This window comes from Notamacropus eugenii, chromosome 1 (assembly GCF_028372415.1).
Source record: "Notamacropus eugenii isolate mMacEug1 chromosome 1, mMacEug1.pri_v2, whole genome shotgun sequence".
NCBI lineage: Eukaryota > Metazoa > Chordata > Mammalia > Diprotodontia > Macropodidae > Notamacropus > Notamacropus eugenii.
In genome coordinates this window covers 393,524,620-393,547,340 of record NC_092872.1, presented here as the reverse complement: position 1 = coordinate 393,547,340, position 22,721 = coordinate 393,524,620, and the positions used below count along the sequence as shown (strand labels likewise).

The window sequence follows — 22,721 nt, the reverse complement described above, 5'->3', positions numbered from 1 at the left end:
GCTCCCCTAATGATACTACATCCCTGGCCAACCTTTCCAGGACTGATATACCATCACTCATTCTCCTAGGTTCATTGCTTGAGGCAGGGCAGTTAGAATACTGTTTAATTTTAAAAATTTGAATGAAATGTTAAAAAAAAAAAAACCTTTCATATATGCATGTGTACATATGTACTTAAACTGTGAGGTGGTGAGTAGGTCAACCTTGGAATCAGGAAGACCTGGGTTCAAATCCTGCCTATGTTGCATTATGACTTTGTGGTCATTTGTAAGTCTCTTCTCCCCAGGTAACTCTCTAAAACTTAAGTTAGACAAAGTTGCCTATACCAATGAAATCATTTAATCTATTGCCAAATCCTGTCAATTCTACCTTTGCAGCATCTCTTACACACCTTCTTCTCTCCTCTGATACTGCCACCATCCTGATTTAGGTTATCACCTCATACTTCGAATATTGCAATAGCTTTCTAGTTGGTCTCCCAGATTCATCTTTCTTCACTGTAGTCCATCCTCCACTCATGGATCAAATTGATCTTCCTAAAAAATAACTTTGACCATGTCACCCATGTACTAAATATTATCTCCAGGATAAAAATCTCATTTGGCTTTTAAAGGAAGACCTTTATAATCTTGCCTCCTCCCATTTCCAGTCCTCTTACACCTTACTTCTCTCCACTTAGCAATCCAGTAACAATGGCCTCCTTTGCTGTTGCTCACACAAGATATCCCATCCTAACTACAGTAAATTTTTGATGACTGTGCCCCATGCCTGGGACTCTCTCCCATTTGATCTCTACCTCCTAGCCAGCTTTCCCTGGCTTCCCTGAAGTCTCACTTTCTGATAAAGCCTTTCCTTGTCTTCAATTTTAATGCCTTGTGTCATAAATTATCTCTAATTAATCTTGTATCATGTTTGTATAGAGCATGGTGGAGGGATGCTCTAGGATAAGAAGGCAGCCAAGCCTCCACAGTGGCAAACTTGATATGAAGGTAGAACCTATATATGGAATACAAAGTATGTATCTTGTTATCTGCAGTAAAAAGGACATTAGACACAAATTAGTACAACATCCTCATTTACTGATGAGGAAACTTAAGCCCAGGGAATTGAAGTGACCAACCCAAGGTTAAACAGGTAATAAGAGAATCTGTATTCAAATCCAGTTCTTCTGACTCCAGATCCAGGACTAATTTCACTACACCCCACAGTCCTATTCAAGAATACATGGAACCACAGAAGAATGAAAAATCATTAAGCACAAAGAAATTAAGAACTCTCATGCCAGCAATATAGATTTATTCTTCATGACTAGTCAAAAAGCTTACAAGGTTTCATTATCAGACTAAAACAATGTTAAAGTACAGCCACAGATTCAAAACATCATTTAGAGACATGGAGTGAAAAAAGACAGTTACAAAAACACACAAAGGAACCCATTAATGTGGGTGCTCACTGTATTTTGCTACAAATGTAGGAAGCATCGAGCTACAGAGGTTTCAAGATACATAACATTCTGAAAATATATCTTAAGCATAAAAACTGCACTGAAGTTGCAAAAATAAGGTTTTACTTTTTTTTTAAACATTTGATCTGAGCTCAAAGCAATGAAAATAATGAACGCCAATGATTTTCACATCAGTTTAACTCACATTAGAACAATAACTGTAAAAATGATTTTTTTTTCCTTTTTTGGTGATGAGGAACTGATTAAACTCAGCTGCACAAACTCAGAAGTTGCAGAGGTCAACAGCATGGACAATGCATTGCATCCAAAAGAAAGTCTGCAGTGGACCTGCTTTATCCTGGCCACAAATATTTTAAGAATCATAATTTACCATTCTCCAACAAGAAGTTAAGCCAGTAGAAACAAAATGATAAAAGGAAAGATTATTATTTCAATCAGGGCTCTTTTGCCACTTAGTTCCTTTAGGTAACAGTTTCACTAGTGCAAGAGCAATATCATTTACCTGAAAGATCATTAAGTGTCACAATTGAAGAACACTCATACAAAACTATTTCCTTTTTTCTTTAAAAAGTGCCACATACTGTACTTTTTGTACTAAAAAAAATATAAACTAATGAAAAACCGTTTGTCTCCATCTCTTGTCAATGAGAAAAGGCCAAAGTGATTCTTTTATACCAACTCGAAATGGCGTTCGTTGGCCAATGCCCAGGGTCTCTAATTTGGAACAGTCAAGTTGAGCATTTCTTGGACGTGGAGCTCCTAAGACTGGGCTGTCAGTAATCTTTTTGGAAAAAAAGAAAAAAAAATTAATAGGCAAAACCAGAGACTCTTCTCTTTTTCTATCATTTTCTTTTACAACACATGTGCTTGTCTACAAAAGAATATCCTGCAATTTATGGTATTTTTAATAATCTCTATCACCTGGAGGTTCTAACAAGAAGAAATGTAGGAGTTTATTAATAAAAAAAAAAAAAAAAAGGTAAACCTCATCCCTAGATGTATAAACTACTAGCATAGAATCATAAATTTAGAACTGGAAGGGGTCAGATAATGGGTTCAAATCCCTGATGGTTATTAGCTGTTATTATGGGCAAGGCATTTAGCAAGCCATCCCTGCCCCCTCCCTCAACTGTAAATAAGTTTAGAACAGGCAACCTCTGAGATCCCTTCCAGCTCTCAATCTATGAGATTCTATAATCCTATTTAACCCAACTAAAAGTTTACATCTGGTCACTGCTAGACAAGTGGAAGGCTTCTTTGAGGAATTCTAGGAACAAGGGAACAAACATTAGAACCAATTTCTTTTGAGTTGTGTGGTATTTCCTTAGACAACATAAAATAGCTCAGAATAAAAATTCAACTTCTCCTTTTCCAAATATTACCCTTTTGAGACCCATTTTCCTATAAACAACCCAAGTGTTTCTCTTCCCCAAAATTATCTTCTCTATTTTGTACATATCTATATGTATATATGTTGTCTATCCTAGATAAATTCTAAGCTCCTCAAGTGCAGAGACTCTTGTCTTGGTCTCCCCAGTACTTAGTATAGTTCCCTTAAATATTTGTTAACTGATTAAAAGGTTAAAAGAAATAAATTTACAGGGGAGAAAGCTTAGGCCCAGAAAGGTCACTGAGGTACTAACTATAAGTTTTGGGATCTGAACCCAGATCCTCTGCCTTCAAACCCACTGCCCTATCCACCCTACCAACACTAGGAAATAAAGCTTTGCATACACACATTGCACTTGGCTTATTCATCCAAGTTAAATTATACTTTGCAATCACAGACCTGGCCTTTAAAGAACGGATATTTTTTTTCTTCTCAATGCTATATACTTACAGGTCTTAAGTGACTATTAGGAAGGTTAAAGGCATCCGCAATAGCACATGCCATTTCATATTTGGTCATCTGTTCATTGCCAGACCAATGGAAGGTTCCTTTGATTGTAGGATCCTAGGAACAAAGGAAGGGAACATAAAATAAGAACTAAGATTTTCTGAATCCTTCTGATATTTACTTGAATTACAGAAAAATAGTCCATGTATCAAAGTTCAGCCTCTTTTTTTTTCAAGATTGTTTATTTCCAGAACGATTTTTCTACAAACAAGACACCTTAAGAAATCAAAACATCTTATACACAGGCTACTGGTTTGTTTTTTTTCTGACACTTTTTATAAAACATAAAACATATAAAACAACATAAATGACTCTCCTTGTAAGCTGCCTAAATTCATTCACTTAACTAGGAATCCTAACAGGCAATGTCAAAATTTTATGGGAATGCAACTCAATTTAAATAATTCCAAATTCCATGAGATTTATGGTCCACCTATAGATACTGTGGTAGGCACAGAGAATACAAACACAAGGATGAAAATAATCCCTATCGTCAAGGTACTTTCATTTTACTAAAATGAACTCAAATTTATAACATAGGTCCAGTGGAGGACTATAAAACTGCAATCCCAAGGTCAGCCTAGTCTAAGTTCAGAAGTTCACCATGAGGTAGTCATAGATAATGAATTATTTTCACATAATGACTTTCATATCTGCATGTCCAGTCCTCACCTCTTTTCTGAGAGCCAGTACTGTTTCCCTATATGACTATGGGACAGATTTATCTGGATATTCCACAAATATTTCAAACTCAAGATTTCTAAAACACCTATTATCTCTTTCCCTACACTTAACCTTCCCTCCTCCTAACATCTGTTTCTGTTAAGGGTGCTACCCTTCTTTTAATCATCCACATTCACAAAGTATGAGTCTTCCTTCAGTCATCAGCCTACATCCAATCAGTTGTTTTTCAATGAGATATTTTACATTTTTTCCATTTTTTTTCAGTCTTTTGATTTTGCTTCTTGATGTCTCATGGAATCATTAGCTTCCACTTGCCCAATTCTAATTTTTAATGAATTATTTTCTTTAGTAAGCTTTTGTGCCTCCTTTTCCATTTGGCCAATTCTACTTTTTAAGGGGCTCTTCAGTGATTTTTTTTTTAATATCTTGTTCCATTAGGCCAATCCTGCTTTTTAAGGAGTTCTCTTCAGTGAATTTTTGTTACTCTTTCAACCATTTGGTTTATTTTGTTTTTTTTTTAAAGTGTTATTTTTTTGAGTATTTTTTTATGCCTCATATCAAGATGTTGACTCTTTTCTCATTATTTTCACATATCACTCTCATTTCTATTCCCAATTTTTCCTCTAACTTTATTTTTAAAATCTTTTTCAAGCTTTTTTATGGTTTGAGACATTCATTATTTTCTCAAGAGGCTTTGGATATAGCAGTTTTGACTGTTGTCTTCTTCTGAGTTTCTGTTTTGATCTTCCCTGTCACCATATTAACTTTCTATAGTCAGGATCTTTTTCTACTGTTTTCTCATTTTTCCAGCCTATTTCTTGACTTTTAATTCTATGCTAAAGTAGGTCTCTGCTCCAGAGGCAGAGGAGGCACTGTCCAAAACTTTAGTTTTCATGCTGCTATTTTCACAGCTAGCTCTTGGAGGGGAAGGAGGGTCTGTAAATTTTCAGTTCTTTCAACACAGAAAGAGGTGTGGTCACTGCTCTTCCGGCCTGTGTTCTAGGTCAAACACTTCTTAAATTGTGAGTCTCGACCCCACATGGGGTCAAGAAAAATTTGGCAACAGTAAAAGGTTTCTCAACATGCAATAACCAAAAATTAATTAAAAATCAAGTGCATAATGTATCTGAGGTTTTTCTGGTAGCATTGTAGCCTTGGTTCTGAACACACAGCATGCGCACTGTGGGCTGCACTTGTCATTATACCACCCAATGCCAATGAACCCTGCTGAAACGTGAAAAGGGGTCACAAATGGAAAGAGTTTAAGAAGCTACTCTAGTCTATAAGCTTGAGCACAAGCACTATTTTTCACCCTCAAACTTTGACCAGAGTCCCTGCTCCAGTTAGTACTTCTTCTTGTCCTGGGACTATAACCTGAAACCACATATGGATAATGCAGAGTCCTGTTCTCAGTGTCACCATAATCTTCTATCCAGCTGTCTGACCCTTCCCCCAACACCCTTACAATCTGTGGGCTGAGGACTCCAGAGGTCACCATGGCCAATTCAGTTGCCCTAAAGCCTGCTGCTAGTTTGCAAGGGTGAGACTTGCAAAGGACATGCTCTCCATTCTCACCCCACTAAAACACACCTTTCCTTCCAAACTTCTAAGTTGTCCTAGGCTGGAAAATTGTTTCACCTTGTCCTTTTGCTGGCTTTTGTTTTGAGGCATTATTTTAACATTGTTTGGAATACAATTTGGGAGCACTTCCATCTTGACTCCTCCCCTCCCCGCAAAAAGTGATTTTTCTAAAACACAGGTTAGACTATGTTATTCTCCTACTCAAGAAATGTCTGTGGATAGTCTAGGATAAAATACAAACTTTTTTCTGAGTATTTGGCATCTAATCTCCTTCACAAGTCTTTCTAAGCTGATTATACATCATTCATCTCATGTACTCTATGCTACAGTCAAATAAATATAGTTTCTATTCCCCATATACTATGTTCCATTTTTTTTTATCTCCAGGGTCCATCCTTCATCTCCACACTTTTTTGCACAGACCACCCTTCCCCTTGACCCCCTCCCCATTTTCCTACCACTCACATGGCTGGAATGTAATTTCTCATTTCCACTTCCTAGAAACCATAGCTTCCTTCAAGGTCCAATTCAAATACAACCTCCTTAAAGAGGTACTCTAGGATTTCTCCAGATTTTGGCATCTTGTTTCCCTCCTTAATCACTTTGTATTTATTTGTATATAGTCTGTATTTACTTGATTGTTAATCCACTATGATAAAAACCTATCACATTCCCAGAACAAAATATAAACTGTAAAAGGAGGATAATGTCTGCATTTTGTCCTTATACTACCAGTGCCTAGCACAGTGCCTGACACATAGTAGGCACTTAATAAATGCTTGTTTATTTGTAAACTAAAGAGGAACTGTGATTTGTGTTAGCGGAGGAAGAACTCACACCAATAACTATAGATCCTCAAAACTTCTTACACAAATGACTTAGAATTATGTAAAATGGATTTAAATCAACTCAAAAAAGGAACTGGGCTACTGCTTCTTTAGCCTTTAGAACACATCTAAATCCTTTCCTTTATATATAGAGGAACGAATTCCCTTGACATCTAGGTCCATATGTTGATTCAGATGGCTCCAGAGAAGTGAGGTTGATGATCTTGCACAGCCCTCCCTCCCTCAAAACAAAATCAAGTGCAAGTCATGTCATCATTTCTCTGATGTCATGGTCTTCTTCAGCAACAAAGAACAAACACAACAACAACAGGCCCATATCTTAAGACACTATTTTAAAGCTCAAAATGACCCTGAAAGCCATCAATTCCAACCCTATCATTTTACAGATGAGGAACCTGAAGCACAGAGAGGTGAAGTGATTTGCTCAGGTCACACAGTGAGGAAGTATACGAGGCAGATCTGAAAGCCAGATCTTCCTGACTCTAAGTCAGGTGCCTAAGCCATTACCTCCATATTGCTTCTCACGTAACTTTAACTGTCCAATACCAAATTAAGTTTTAGGACTAACAACTTAACTGTTGCTATCCATAGAAAGGCAACTATCAATAGTATTAATGTTAATTTTTATCTCTACAATAAGAAAAATACAAACAATGGGTCTTAAGTTTATAGGCAGAGAAACATTATGAGAAGAAATGTAAAACTCAAATGCTTAAGATTAAGTATCTGTGTGCAATTAATGTTTAACCTGTAAAGAAAACTCTACTCTATCCATAATTTTCTAGTTCTTAAATAAGCTGACCTACATAAGTTCATTAATATGTGAATCCCAGGTATGTATAACTACACTACGCTGTCACGAGTACACCCCCAAGGAGTCCCCTTTCCCAACTCTCACCAGCATCCTCTTCTCTGCCAGCTGCCGGCAAACACTGGCAACATCTTTAACATTTGTGGGAAACCTCTGCTGCCAGTGGTCCATGTTAGCAGATTTGTTGCTGAATTGGACTTTATCAAACATAATAGTGACAGCACTTTCTTCCAGTTTTTCAACTTCTCCATACAGAACAGGGATTCGCAGAACTGCTGCACCTTTGGGGAAACAATGTTTCAAACTAGCCTTGCTTTTCATTTCTGTGTAACTTTGTAACACAGCAGTCACAAAACTTTAACATCCTTCTATCTATGAAAACAACTGTTAAAAAACAAGTGTTATTCTGAAGTTTTTCTCCCTCATCTAATTCTTATAGGGACATTCTGAAGGTTCCAAAAATGCCTTTCAAAATTGATGATCAGTGAAATCATTCTTTTTTAAGTATTTATTTTCAATGTATTTTTCCATATGACAAACATTGCATTTCTCCAATGTAAAAGATACCCCACAACATGAAGTGAAGAGATACAAAACTATGTAAGAAAAAGTTCAAGTTCCTAATGAGGCTTACAGTCTAATGGGATAAGATAAAAATATCTCTAATGCAAGAGAGAATGGAAAAGAACAATGAAAGTGGTATGAAGTACTATATGAGTTCAAAAGAGAGTAGGTGTTGATAGAGAGAAAATGAAGGTTTCATAGAGGAAGTGACATTTGAGCTAGACATTGAAGGATCATTAAGAATTAGACAGGTAGAGATGAGGGGCAAGAAAGCTTGGGCTATGTTCAAAGATTAGGAATTCAGCATGGCTGTAGCATACAGTGTGTGTAAGAGAAGAATTATTGGTGATGAGGCAAAAAAGGTAGGAACAAATCATGAATGCTAATTAATATGTCTGGACCTTCTCAAGTTTTATTTCTGAATTTTATATATTTCTGAAATTTATTTATTCTCATTTATTCCAAGTATTATAACAAAATGGCCTTTCAGAAACCGCTTCAGTTGCATTTCTATAAAGAATATTATTCTTGGACTGCATCCAATAACCCTATCTAAATTATTATTTTTTCTGGATATTTGACATTTTAACAGCTGTGTAGTCTTTTCTGTATAAACTATTCATAAAGTTAATAATTCATTAAAAATAAACCATATAAATATGTTTTACATGACTGCATATGTATAACCTTTATTAAATTGCTTGCCTCTGAATAACGTGCTCACTCAATTTGGTATGAAAATCTATCTTACACTAGAGGAAATTAGGGGAGAAGGAGATAAGCAGGGTGTGGGGGGGATATAGAAGGGAGTGCAAGTGGGAGGAGGGAGTAATTAGAAGTAAACACTTGGGGAGGAACAAGGTCAAAAGAGTGAATAGAATAAATGGGAGGCAGGATAGGATGGAGGAAAATATCATCTTTCACAACAAGACTATTATGGAAGTCTTTTGCAGGTACACACATGTATATAGCCTACACTGAATTGCTTTCCTTCTCACTGGGGATGTGTGGGGAGGAAGGGAGAGAATTTGGAACTCAAAGTTTTAGGAACGAATGTTGAGAATTGTTTTTGCATACAACTGGGAAATAAGAAATACAGGTAATGGGGTATAGAAATCTAACTGCCCTGACTGTTAATCTACTATGATAAAAACTTATCACATTCCCAAAACAAAATATAAACTGTAAAAGGAAGATAATGTCTGGATTTTGTCATTATACTACCAATGCCTAACACAGTGCCTGACATATAGTAGGGAGAAGAGAAAGGAGGGGTGTGATAGAAGGGAGGGAAGATTGGGTGAAGGGGTAATCAGAATGCATAGTGTCTTGGGGTGGAGGGAGAAGAGAGATGGGGAGAAAAATTGGAACTCAAAATCTCGTGGAAATGAATGTTGAAAAATAAAAAATAAATAAAACAAAAACAAACAAAAAAAATTAATTGCTTGCCAGCTCAATAAGGGGAAAGGGAAGGGAAGGTGGAAGAGACTTTTAAACTCAAAATTATACAAAAAGAAGGTAAAAAATGGTTTGTGCAGGTAATTGGGAGAAAAATTTCAAATTAAAAAAAAAAACCCTATAAAATCTGAGAATATTTCCCGCTACTATTAGATGACCAATAATGCTCTTTCTTACCAACATTGTTTTCCAAGACAGCCCTTTCTCCTTCTAGTTTGGTTTTACCATACAAATTTAGGGGATTTGGAGTGTCCTCTTCAGTATAAGGTGGATTTGTTCCATCAAACACATAATCTGAGCTAATGTAGATCAGAAACGCTCCAATTCCCGCTAGGGGGAAAAAAATAACACAAATATTAACTGACTACAGAGATAAAAGTCTTTTACCAAATTATAAGAGAAAATTTTTTTTTGTTTTTCAGGTAAAGTAACATGAAAACAAGTTCCTTAAATATATTTTAAAAATATTCAATCTCAGTAATTAATATTTTATGAAGGTTCTAAAATGTCAAATTACCTGCTTCCTTTGCTAAATTCCCTGAAGCATCCACATTAAGCTGAGAAGCAGCATCTGGTTGACTCTCTACAACATCTGGCCTTCTTTCTGCTGCACAATGTACTATGACATGGGGCTGCAAGTTAAGCATTCATGCATTTTCAACGACAAAAAAAAATGCAGAATAACCACATCTTTTATACAGTAAATGTGGAGAAAATGTTCATTAAAGCAAAACCTTATCATTACTGAACAGTAACGCAGTAATACTATTATTCCTTCTTCAAATGAATGGAATTAAGGAAATTGTTTAACAACTTCCCAGAAAAGAACAAGTGGCTCAATAGTAATGAAAACACTTTTACAATACTAACTAATTACATCCACTGAAATATCAATATCTATAGTCCTAAACCAGAAAACTTAATTTCACTTGAATAAGAATGGAGACAAATGTACACGACATGCAACATAATGTGACCTGAAAAGATAATAATACATAGTAACAGGGATTAAACCTGTGATTTTACTACCATAGGGAATTCCCAAGCAAGGACACCTCCTATACTAATGTAAGTCAGCACCTGCTCCACACGATACAGACTTAGTGAGTTATCTAGAGAACCAAGATCCTACGTGACCTGTCCAGGGTCCTACAATCAGTTTTTGTGAGGAGGGACACGATCCCAGGTTATTCTGAATATGTTTACTATGCCATAATGCTTCATAACTTAGGAAAAATGGGTAAAAACATCAGATTTCCAGTACATTTACTTATAAATTCAAATATTCCCCAAAATTCTTTCTATGAAGAAACCTTTAAGCAAGTTGTTGCAAGTATACAGTCAGCAGCACCATGGCCAGCAGTTATGGTGAAGCCTAGCATAGTTGTCTGGTTTGGCATCACCGGAGCAGAAAGCAGTGCCCCAGAACTGGAGAGGAGGATAAAGAAGGAAGGAAAATTGTTAAGAAGGCAGGACTTTTTGTTACCAATGTCAATGGAATTAACTAGTTTTAAAGATTTCTATGCCTTTATGTGATCAGAATTGCTCACAGAGCAAGAATAAGACCCTGGTGAACCACTCACATAGAAGATGTACCAATATATTCTTAAAAAAACAAAGAAAAACCCCTCCTTTACAATATGTATTATTGTCTTTTTAGGTCACATTATGTTGCATATAGTGTACATTTTCCCCCATTCTTACTCAAGTGAAACTAAGTGTTCTGGTTTAAGACTACAGACACTGACATAGCATATTTTTGTCTCTTTTCAGCTACCCTAAGCAACAGAAGATAGCTGGAGAAATGGGGGGAGAAATGTCTATGCATACAACCTCTGGTGTCTTATAGAATCACTAATTCCTGTCCCTTATGATAAAAGATCAACATTCCAGCAAGTGCTGTATCCATAACAAAATGGCCTTTCAAAAACAGCGTCAGTTGCATTTCTACAATGACTATTATTCTTAGAATGTAACCCATAAACTTAAGATTGTATTAGAGTAGATGTAATAGAAACACAGTGTGTATAGGCAATAGCATATTATCAGTGAAGACTAGAATACAAAAGTAGAAACAAAATAACATGAAACACACAAAGGTAGAAAAGGAGGCCATCTGGTCATGTCATGAAAAGTATGGTAACAGATGGAATACTATCAGGATATCCAAGAGAAGTCCCCAGCATACTGGGCAGATCCTTTATATGGTAATTATGGAAAGATATAGACATGAATTGCACAGAATCAGAAAGATTAAATGGTTTAATGCCTACATTGGTGAAGCAAATAGTTTTATCCATTTGTTAATCCATCAAATTAATAAAGATGGAAGGAACCTTCATATTTCTCCTCAAAGTGTGCATTTCCTAAAAACTCCAAATACTACTAGTGATGGGCCCTGTGCTACATTACAATACTGACTGATCTCTGTAATTTCTTTGTTCCTTAGGTAGACATTTCTCAATTGTCCTTTTGCCTTACATTCTTCTTAAATGGAAACTTCTTACGCTAAGATCTTGTCTTTGTCAAGACTTTTTAATACCCCAGTTTCTTTAGCCAAATCCTTGACAATAAGTAGTTTCCCTATCTTCTGGGAAATTTCTAACACTGAAAGTCCTTAGGTGCTTAAAAAAAAAACCAAAAACTACTACGCCATACCTGAAAATCCTGAATGATATCATGAACTGCATGAGTATCCAAAAGATTGACTTGTTCAAATCTAGGTCGAGCTCTACTGTATCCACAGCCAACTGCATGCCAGTTGTTCTGATCAAACTCTTTGTACACAGCTCTACCAAGTAGGCCAGTGGCACCAGTAATCAAAGCACGCCTACTAGGGATATTAACATGCTCCTAAAATATAAAGGCAAAAAATGATTTGAATATCACTTTATCATAAAAAATAGCCCTGCTATCAAATCAAATTTATTGAACAACTCAAGGACAGAGCAATTTGATGTTTCAGACCTATAAAGTAATTAGTAATTTACAGAAGAAGCAAAGACCAGTGGAACTTACGACTAATGCCATTAGATTAAAAAAATTTCAAAAAATCTAATGCACCCCCACCCCCCAAAAAACCCCAACACTACAAAAGCAATTTAAATTGCATACCTCTTAGTTTTACCTCAAAGACTTGACAAATCAAATTAATTCTGGATAATCTTATTCATATCCACTTGATAACATCTGAATGAGGCAGCTCATGCACACCACTTTTAGTTGGCATACTTTATTTAGGCGAATTTTTTTGTGGTCTGATCATGCAGTTGAACTTTATTTGGTTAAAATGCTCATAGTATTTTTGATACTGGATTGTTTCTAATGACCTATTTTTACTCTTAAATTTCTCTTGACCAGTGTTTCCTTTATCAGCATAACACTTTAGGACCAGATAGAAATACTTCAGGACCACAATGTCATTCTCCATTGCTGCTCAGCTGAAGGGCGGGCGATAAGTACATCCTAGCCCTTACAGAATGGAGAAAAATGTCAAAATTAAATTTAACCAGAATAATTAAAACTACTAATCTGTTAAAGAGTATACTGTGATATATCTGTAAGTTTTACTTTAATAACTTCTTCAAAATCTTACATTTTTAAGTACCATACATCTGGTTAAAAAAAGAAAACAAAAAAACCCAGAGTTACCTCAAATTTGACAACACACACTCAAGAGCGTCAAGATTTTCATTTTTTCTGGCTTCATAAGTACACAGCGAGAGGAGAAATGAATATAGAAAGAGCAGGGAAATGGGAGTCAAGAGACCTAGATCTTGTTACTACTCAAGTCAAAATTTATCTCAATTTTTTTTCATTCATAAAATGAGGAAGTTTGACTAGATACTCTCTGAAGGGCCTTACAACTAAATTTCTGTGATCTTCATGTTATGAAATTTCCAGGGTCCTCACCAGAATTGGGCAAAAGACTAAGAATAAGACTTGAGTGCCAGAATTGTACAATATTTATTCTCATATCTCCCTCCTAGCATCATGTAACAAATGCTTACTAAATAAATGTGATGGAATGAGACATAAATAGTACAGGCTTTATTCTAATTCCAAATCTCTTTTCCAGGCTTCTACCAGGTTAAGTGACTTGTGAAGCTAAAATTTTTGTCCTTGTTTCTCTTTAATAAAAAATTATAATTTCTATATATTGCAATCTGATAAACCAGATTTGGATAAAAGATGAATACTGTTTTAAGTGTAACAACCTATTTCAGTCTAGTAAGGCAAATATAATTGTTTTTTTACTGGTTGGTATTCAACACTTCCCACTTATATAAACCAAAATTTTGATCACAATTTTAGAGATGCCTAAAGTTAATACATTCATCTATAAATATGCATTTTCATAAATAAAGACAAATAAACTTTCTTCTCAAGCTGATGTTTAAAATGAAATAAAATTCAGAGAAAACATTTTAAAATGCACTAAAATTTGCTGTTCAACAATTTTACCTATTACATTCTAAGTGTGTCAACTACAATTTTGTGAAATTAAAAATTTTTTTTGGAAAATGTTAACAATCTTCCAAGTCTGACTTTCCACATAAAAATCCAGTTTACTGCTAATTTTAAAATTATCTCATTGAAAAATCTTTAGCCAATCACTCTATAAATTGTTCTGAAAGTGAATATACAAAAGCCAACTACCATATAGCACCACCAAAACGTAGAATAAATGCTGCAAACTTACATATATATCTGCAAAAGAGGAAATATTTCTTTTGGCTTACATGCAAAGTGCTCACAAGAGAATCTCCAGTATTTTAGTGAAGGAATCTGTGTGTGTGCGTGCATGTATGCAAGCTCGTGCGTGTGTGCATGTATGGATTTGTTTTATCCTTAAAAAATAAAGTCTTTGTAAGTTTAAAGTAACACAGCGCCATGTCTCTTAAATGTTAATTTGGGAAGTAAGTAAATAGCTCAGAAAAGTTAAAATAAACAACATTATGAACTACTTAATAAATCTGCAGTTGTGTATTAGTGCCTACTTTCATTTTGAACTTAATTTTTATCAGAAAAGTTTAATACTTCTAAAGTAATTATAGACTTTTTTTCTATTTTAATGGGAAAAAAAGTACATACTATAATCATATTTTTAAATTTTTGTGGATTTTTAAATGTCAAAGATAACTACACAGGATGGAAGAGCATATAGGGCTCCAATTTTCACCTTGGAATCACAAATTCATGAATGACATGTTTTAGATTCATTACCTCATTTAAGTCCTAGGAAGGCACATTTCATTGCCTACATTTTACCCATCAGAGAACTAAGGCTGGCTGAGGTGAAATGACTTGACCAAAGTCACAAAGCTAAAAAATGTGAGTGAACTATTGAATCTTAACATATTTTTTCTGCTTCATATTATTTACCACGAGGGGATAACAATTTTTTCTTGTTTGTCTGTACCCGTTAATTTCATTAGCAGAAGAGAACTCTCGGCTCACCAATTGGTCTGCAACTTGTACTCTTAGGAGACTAAGAAGTTAAATTACTCGCCTAAAGTCACAGTACATGTCAGCACCAGGACTGGAACCCAGATCTTCATGACTCCAGTTCTCTATCCACTACACCCTTTCTAAGAAGAATATATCATCAACAGCAAGTACTCACAATTCGTGATACAAGAGATTATTTTAATTCAATAATTATGTATTGCTCCCTTACCATGATTCTACCACTAAAAGCTACCATAAAAACCACTATCCACCCATTTTTAGAAATTTATGGTTCGCTCGTGAAAAGATCCCCATAGGAAAACAATTCACATTTAAAAATATGTATATAAACCCACAAACATGCACGTATATGTTCGTATACACACACATATGCGCATACATATATAAAGAATTCGATTCCAAAAGTATTTATGAAGGACTCTAAGAGGGAAGGGAGGGAAAGGAGAAGGAAGATGGGTCAGAACATGGGTTGTACGTTCCTAGATCGGACAATGGAGAAAGCTCCTCAGCCCCAAACTCAAAAATGGAGGTCTTTAACCACCACAAACTTTACGAAAGCAGATCGGCAGGGTGCTCCTAGAGAGAACATCCACCTCCCCTGAGCCTGGGGGGGGGGCATAAGATCCCTAACCAGAAAGAAGCCCGGCCGGACGAGCACCGCCCATCGCGTTCTGTTTACCAGAAAAAGCTGCTTTTTCTGAGCCACAGACCAGGAAGTTCCAGGAAAAACAGGAAAAAAAAAAAAAGACAGAGAAAGGAAGTGAAATCACAGCCGAGGCAAGGCTGGAGCCTCCAACAGAAAACACAAACTCTCTTCCAGAGACCAGTGAAGCAAAAGGGAGGCCTCCGAGACGGAAAGCGCCTTCTGGCAAGAAAAGTCAGGCGCTTCCCAGGCTGGGCCGGCCCCAGGGCCTCCTCGGCCTCGCCGCCCCCTCCCCCCGGGGGGGGGGGGGTGCTCGGAAGCTCCCGAGCTGGGAAAGACACAGGCTGCTCGGCTCCCCGAGGGGAGAAGAGGGGCAGGCGTTAGGAGGCCGACCCCGCTCACCTCCACCAGCTGGCAGCTCCCAGGAACAAAGTGGATGGTCAGCTCCTTCTCCCGCCCCACCATCCCCGCAGCCGTGGCGGCGCCGCCCGCCTCCAATCTGAGTCCAAGCCCTGGTTTCAGGTCCGCAGCTACCAGCGTCAGGAACACCTCCCACTAGGTTCAGGCTCAGGCCCACCCCCTTGGAAAGGTCCCTTCCGGCTTCCGCCGCCACAAACACGCACGGCGATTGGCCACAGCTCCCTCCCCAGTGAGGCTCGCTGATTGGTCAGCTTCCTCTGTAGTCAGAGTTGCTCATTGGCTCTGCTCACGCTCTCTCTTGAAGTCTCTTAAAGGGACACACGTATTGTAGGACTGAGTTCTAAACAAGTTGAGGCTGTTAGAGAAACTGGATGAGGATTTATCTACTGTTGCAAACGATCAGGGACAAGAAGGCTTAGGAGGTTCTGGCATGTGTTACCCCCAACAGGATAGAAATTTAGCACTACAACCGGAGAAGAGTGACAAGGAACAATAGATTCAAAAACCCTCAGAATGTGCACCGCCACTACTTAGTTACTTAGTTACTACATCACTTCCCAGGGAGATGGAAGATTTAGAGCTGGGAGAGGCCGGAGGTCACGCAAAGCAGCCGCCTCTTCTTACAAAGGAAGAGACTCAGGGTCAGAGAAGCTGCGTACTTAGCTGAAGTCACTTGAGTCAATTGCAATAGAATTCAAGATCAGGTCCTGTGACTCTCAGCACTCTTAACATTGTATCCAGCAAGAAAGGTCAGATTCTAAAGTCTTTTTCAGCTTTAAATCAGGTGTCTGACTTTTTCACTTAGGCTATCAGGATCCTTTAGTACATAAAGTCACTGCCCTTTTTTTCTGCACTTAGTAAACACTCTGCTTCTTCACAACAACCCCAAAAAACTAGGTCGAGATTCTCTTAAGTCGGGGAATGACCTTCTTTACTGTCTTGCCTTCTATGAGTCCTGAAAATCTTAGGTTCCAGGTAGGTGGGAAAAACTAAGGGACTAGTAGTGGAAAGTCCCTTCCATAGCCATCTCTAGTACTAGTGGACAATGGTCATTGTGTACTCTGTGTGACAGGGAGAGTGAAACAGATTTGACTTGTTAAACCCTGTCCTAGACATGTAACAGCATCTAATGTTCTTCCAGGTACAGTAAATAACATTACCTTAACAGGAGGGAGCCATGTTCTTGAGAACAGTAGAAAACTGAAGGGAGAAAAGACTATGGTTTCCTAATCATCATTTGCCATCATATAAATCAACTCATGATTCAAAATGCTTTAAAAAGACTTTTTTTTTTCTGAGCCCAGGTACTTTTCCATTCATCCCCAACCTTTCTTCCCCCACCCCTCAAAAGTGACATGAATCCCTTCTTTAATAGGGACAGAGTTTGGTGCAGAAGACCAACCAAAACAACTGTAGATTTTTCTGGTGTAAATTGAGTATATTGAAGTTTCAGACCATACTAAGTGCTCTTAAAATTACGCACACAATCTACAGTTAATCAGAAAACAAACAAACCTGAATACTACTCTTATGTGGTTTTGATGGGGTTCAGACTCTGGGAGCCTCCTAGAGCTCCCCTAGAATCTTCCCACTTAATCTGGTCTTTCTTACTCAAATCTAATCTTCCCATTTGTTCAGGCAGTCTCTGGAAGCTCATCAAGATCTGTATTCATTCCCATACCGCCCCTAACAAGATCTCTGGATTGCCCCACCTGCTTCCCACCCAAACCCTCCATTGTCTGATATCTCCTGATAGCCTCCAGGTGTTTCCAGACTTTGACCCCACCCCCCACCCCACCCCACCCCCGCCCTTGGATTCCCTCCTAGGACTTCTCCTCAAGACCCTTTCTAAACCCCTCCTCCCATCACCCTGGACTACCAGACCCCCCCCCCCCCCCCCAGATCCCTCCTATACTCTTTTCCGTATTTAAGTTCCATCTTGCCGCCATGCAGGCGCTCAGACGCAATCCAGCTCAGACTCTTGTCTAGCTGGGATTCTATTTGGCCCGCTTGTGAATACGAGCGTCACAAATGCTTAGGTTCCTTAAGAGGCAATCTAATTTGGCGAATCTTTAATAAACTTTGTTTTCTTTGGCTTTAAGAGGCCTGAGAGCACGACCCAGACTGTCGGTGTTTTGAGGTCCCATTACCTCTCAACCTCATCAGTTTTGTTTAAAGTTAAAATAGATTCCAATATAACAACTCACAAACTATTTAATAAAACACCAAAAAACATTCTAGCCTGTTCAGTGAAAGGACTCCAGACAAGATGTAGCATGGCAATTTCCCTGTCTTATATAAAGGAGGCATGGGGGTGTAGTGGTGGTGGAAGAATCTTATCAGGGTAATAGTAACTCACCTGACGTATATTTGAGCATCAATGTTGGGTTACCTGTAACAATGGCTTTTATTATTAAGCTATTATGAGTAGAAAACACATCTTTGGTGATAGTAGGAGGATAAATGTAAATCCAAAAAGTAGGTAAGATGCACAGTGCAACTGAGTCTATAAATTTAAATTAAGTAGGGTGGGGAATACACACACACACAATATTGACAAAATCTCTTCATATTACAAAACAAAGAAAAACAGGAGCAGGGCAATCTAGAACAAGGTGGTGGGGGAGAACATTTTAAGTGCTAGCAAATGAAAATCTTACATTTGGCACTGTGTTCATGTCAGTTCCTTAAAATGTATTTTCACTGTAATGCTGTGATCCCGAATCAAAACCTTCTCCCCACCCCTACTTTCAATGTTGAACAAACTTCTACATCTAAATGGTACACAGAAGCTAACTTTGTAGGTTTGTTACAAACTAGTTCTATTTTTTTCATTGATTCAGTTTTAAATAACACCTCAAATATCAAAACTAAAGCATTTTAATTCTTCAATGTCCAACCCTTACCTGTTCCATTTCCAACAGCATTTCAGGCATGATTCTTATTTCAGGAAATAGATTTAGAGATTGCCCTAACCCCCCAGGCAAAGTCCAGTGCTAGCCGTTTCTTTGTCTGCTTCAGCCAGCAAACAACACATGCACTAGGAGAGGGAGGCTTTTTCACTTGACCTTTTTTCAATTAGCATTTTGATTCCAGTCTCTGGGTCACGTGCTGTTTTCCACACTCTAGTAAGCTGGCAGCTGATTCCTTCTGGCAGCCTTGAAAATGCCCAATGAGAAGTTACAGGCTTAATTTTGACTTGAATCAAAGTGCAATAGAGAGCCATTACATATGTCTAAGTGATTTAAGGTAAAAACTTCCTCATAACTTGTAGCAATTGTTCTTTTGTAAGAAATATCAAGTAGGCAGTTAGGGAACAGCCAACCATGCAATTGATTAGCCTGCTTTATCTTGGTCTGGAGGGTAAATGGAGCAATGGGTGAAAGTTGCAAAGTGGCAAATTTTGTAATTTTGTAAAGAAAACTTTCTAAAAGTTTAAGCTATCCCAAAGTAGAACCGACTGGCTAAGGAAGTAGTGGATGTCCCACCAGAGGCCTTCAAAGAAAATTTGTTAACACTTTTCAGGCATGTTTTTCTAGTTGGGCTCTGAAGTCCCAAGTCAGACTACTTTAATGTATTTATACTCTATCAGTGGCAAGGACACAGTGAAATAGAACTGTTATTGTTGGCATTTCCTGACCTCTTAAGTGTTTGAGAAAACAAAAGTTGTTTTGAAGTGTAGGTAAGCATTGTGTTGTAAACCTGGAATTTGTAGTACTGAGTAAAAGTAAAGAGACACATTCACATATATGTGTATGTATACACATACTCGGTACCAAACTGGGACATTGTTTAAGGGTAAGGGTGTGTGTGTGTGTGTGTGTGTGTGTTCTTTAAGGGTGTGTGTGTGTGTGTGTGTTCTTTAAGGGTGTGTGTGTGTGTCTCTCTTGAATAATATTACACATCTCAGTTTTCCTGAAATACTTCTACATGTTCAGAAAGCTGCTATTCCTGTTCAGTTGCTTTTTCTGAACTACCTAGAAATGACAATATTAGTATAAAAATAACACAGAAGACACATCAACCCCAGAAAAATGAATAAGACAGCAGGCTGGATTACACTTGGAAAATTCACAGCATTTTCAGTGACTTTAAGCATCTCCCAGAAACAAAACCCCATCGTTTTGTTTTGTTTTCCTTTCAAACACCAATGCTCTTCTGATGATGCTATATGGCAATGAATCTTGGATTAACCATAGTGCTATGGAATCAAAAGTGTAGGTTTCTCAAATGATTGGCATCAATTGCAGCACATTACAAATAATTTCATGCATGGAGTAACAAAATATATCAGATATATAATCAGAAAAGGGAATGAGCTGCTCACAAAGAAAAGATTAAAAAAAAAAAAGCCAGGATGCTGCATTGACACCAATGTACTATTACAAGAAAGTCCTCAGGAAATTGGCTCTGGACTCTGTGAAGAAGTGACAGAAGGGCATGGGCGAAAGTTATGCAGGATGAGAAGGCACAGATGGATTGTGATGGGTATCTCCAGAGGGAGAGCCACATCAGTGGGATAACGTATATAGCAATGCAGCCCTTCTGTCTTTACCTTTTATACTGGTGAAGTTCCAAAGCAGTAACTACTTTCTAAAGGAACAGCTTTAAAAGAAATTTAATTAAGAAAAAAATTTCCAGTGAGATCATCACAAGTAGAACTAGTGGCAGAGATTTTTGTCCCTGTCTGCTTTTTGGAGACAAAGACTATGGAGTTAAATGGCTCACATTTACCTAGTAATGGCTTCAGCAGTCTAGGAGGCAATGCAAATATCATCTCTACTTTACAGATGGGAAAACAGGAGGAGAAGTTAAGTGAATTATGTATACAGGGACACACATCTTAGTGTCAGAATCAAATTGGAACATGTTTTCTTTTCACTGATCTTTGTATGATACCTGGTTGAAACTCACTGGATATATCTTTACTCCAAGTTTAAGAAGATATGATAAAGGAATATTGAGGATGATGTCATATTTCTTGATATTCTCACTGCTAGAATTAAAATGTTCTTTAATATATTTAATGAGAAAGGTTTCTCTAATTTTTTTTAATACTCTGAATTCCCCAATTTCCAAAAGGTATTTTTATTTACAAACTATTTCCCAATTTACTGTAGGCAGACTTCAGATTTATAAAGAGCTTTGAATATCTAATATTTACACTAACATTTTTCTCATGAGCCTACCACTATATTTAGGACTGTCTTTATTTTTGTTTTTAAGTCAAAGAATGAAATATTAACTCATACAAGTTTTGGCACATTTCCCCAAAATTTTTAATCTAAAGAAATATTTACCTCCTCTTAATTTAGAAAGAATTCATTGTAATTTAAATGCCACTGAAGTCACCTACACACACAATATCAACTCAAAATACAAAGTGTCAGTCTCAAAACTGAAGATGGAAGGGAACTAAAGGGGGGGAAAAGTCACGGAATCCTTGTGAATTTTGATTTTATTCATAAACCTAAGTTAAATACATCAGGGATAGCCATGACTAAGCATTGTGCAGAGGCAATTTTTCATAGGAGAGAAACACAAGACATACAAAAGAGATGAATTCTGTTAATCATATTTGCTATCCCTCCTTTTCCAGTAACTTTCATAAAAACATATTTATTTGACAGAAGTTTAGATTAAAATGCACAAAAAGGGAGAAGGAAAACAGTTATAGAGTGAGAAACATTAAATAATTTTGAATCAATAATTTAACATTCTGTAACAATCCAATTAATCCAATTAAATGGTCTTATTTGTAGTTTCCATGACATTTGTTATATAGATGTATATAAAGTTATATATAGAATTTTTAAAAGTACTCCAATGCCATCCTTCCTAAGGGAAGTGCAAATGAATTGATATTTCTTGCTGGAAAAAAATATATACATGCCTTTATACATAGCTAAATAAATAAAGACTTCCTCCTCTCCTGGTATGACCCTCCCCCTTCCCCCCATCCCCCCAAATTAGAATCCTATTGTATTAAAGTTTGTTCTATTTCTTTTAGAACATGAGTTAATAGACATATGTAGAATCCAAAGGGGGAAAAAGCATCTTAGGTCTCAGATTCTTATTGGAGACCCAAGGCCATACTTCTGGCACTGGTTAAACAATCAGGGCAGAACTCCCTTGGAAAAGATATACATATATTAAGTGACTAATACCTAGAACATCTAAGCAGTTTTAATTGTTTCTCACTTTCTTTGGTTTTAAAACTTGAAACTAGCCCTAGACATTTTTTTAATTACAACTTCATAGAAAAGCATCCATCTGGGCCAAAATGGCCCTAAAGTTACTGGAACATTTGATAAAATTGTCCCCATCTTGTTAGCCAACCTTGAGGAAATGAGGAAACAAACCAAGCCTTGCGTACTCATGCTTCTTAATTACTGCACCCAAAGATCCCAAAGCATAGATCTGGAAGGTAATAGAAAACACTTTGCTCCCAATCAATTCTGGTTCTGGAAGACCTTCCCCTGCTTTCTACTCTCCCCCAAAGATGTTAACTCTGATGTTGATAAACATCAGAGACAGGACTTTTCCCATACAAAAGGGAAAACTGTGGCACTTTATATGAGAACTGCCATGCTATCATTCCAATTTGAACACAGAACTGGATGACCATAGCAGCTATCACCAGCCTCTAGATAGCTAGAAAGAAATCCTCTACTAAGTCACGTTTGGATGGGTAAATCTTTTGAATGGACATTCTTTTTCATTCTCTTCTCTGGAAAGGATATTAGATTATCAAATAATTACTCATTTGGAGATGCATTTGGTGCAAATGTAGGAAGTGAAAGGGATAGTAGGTGAAAATGACTAAGTCTCCTTAGTTTAAACTTCTTCAAACTCATACAGAACATTCATTCAAAAT

The 22,721-nt window shown here is 37.1% G+C and overlaps 1 protein-coding gene across 2 annotated transcripts; it reads right to left on the bottom strand.

The window, feature by feature from the left end:
- Positions 1–1,280: 1,280 nt before the first annotated feature.
- MAT2B (methionine adenosyltransferase 2 non-catalytic beta subunit) lies at positions 1,281–18,990 on the bottom strand. 2 transcript variants are annotated; one of them, XM_072630903.1, is made up of 7 exons: positions 18,751–18,990; positions 11,968–12,162; positions 9,827–9,941; positions 9,487–9,639; positions 7,375–7,568; positions 3,307–3,420; positions 1,281–2,247 (listed from the first exon to the last, which is right to left on the bottom strand). In XM_072630903.1, exons 1-7 carry the CDS (start codon positions 18,778–18,780, stop codon positions 2,077–2,079), a joined length of 972 nt encoding a protein of 323 aa, XP_072487004.1. In that variant the 5' UTR covers positions 18,781–18,990; the 3' UTR covers positions 1,281–2,076. The 2 variants fall into 2 exon arrangements, with proteins under 2 accessions (XP_072487004.1, XP_072487003.1); XM_072630902.1 differs by lacking the exon at positions 18,751–18,990 and adding an exon at positions 15,827–16,127.
- Between the last annotated feature and the right edge of the window lie 3,731 nt (positions 18,991–22,721).

Bases quoted from the DNA above. Each gene is read 5' to 3' on its own strand.
- MAT2B (XM_072630902.1), bottom strand. From the start codon at position 15,889: ATGGTGGGGCGGGAGAAGGAGCTGACCATCCACTTTGTTCCTGGGAGC. The intron at 7,569-9,486 runs GTAAGAAAGAGC...GTTTCCCCAAAG, and splicing joins TGTCTTGGAAAACAATGTTG to GTGCAGCAGTTCTGCGAATC. The intron at 2,248-3,306 runs GTAAGTATATAG...TTTTCCAAAAAG, and splicing joins CTAATAGTCACTTAAGACCT to ATTACTGACAGCCCAGTCTT.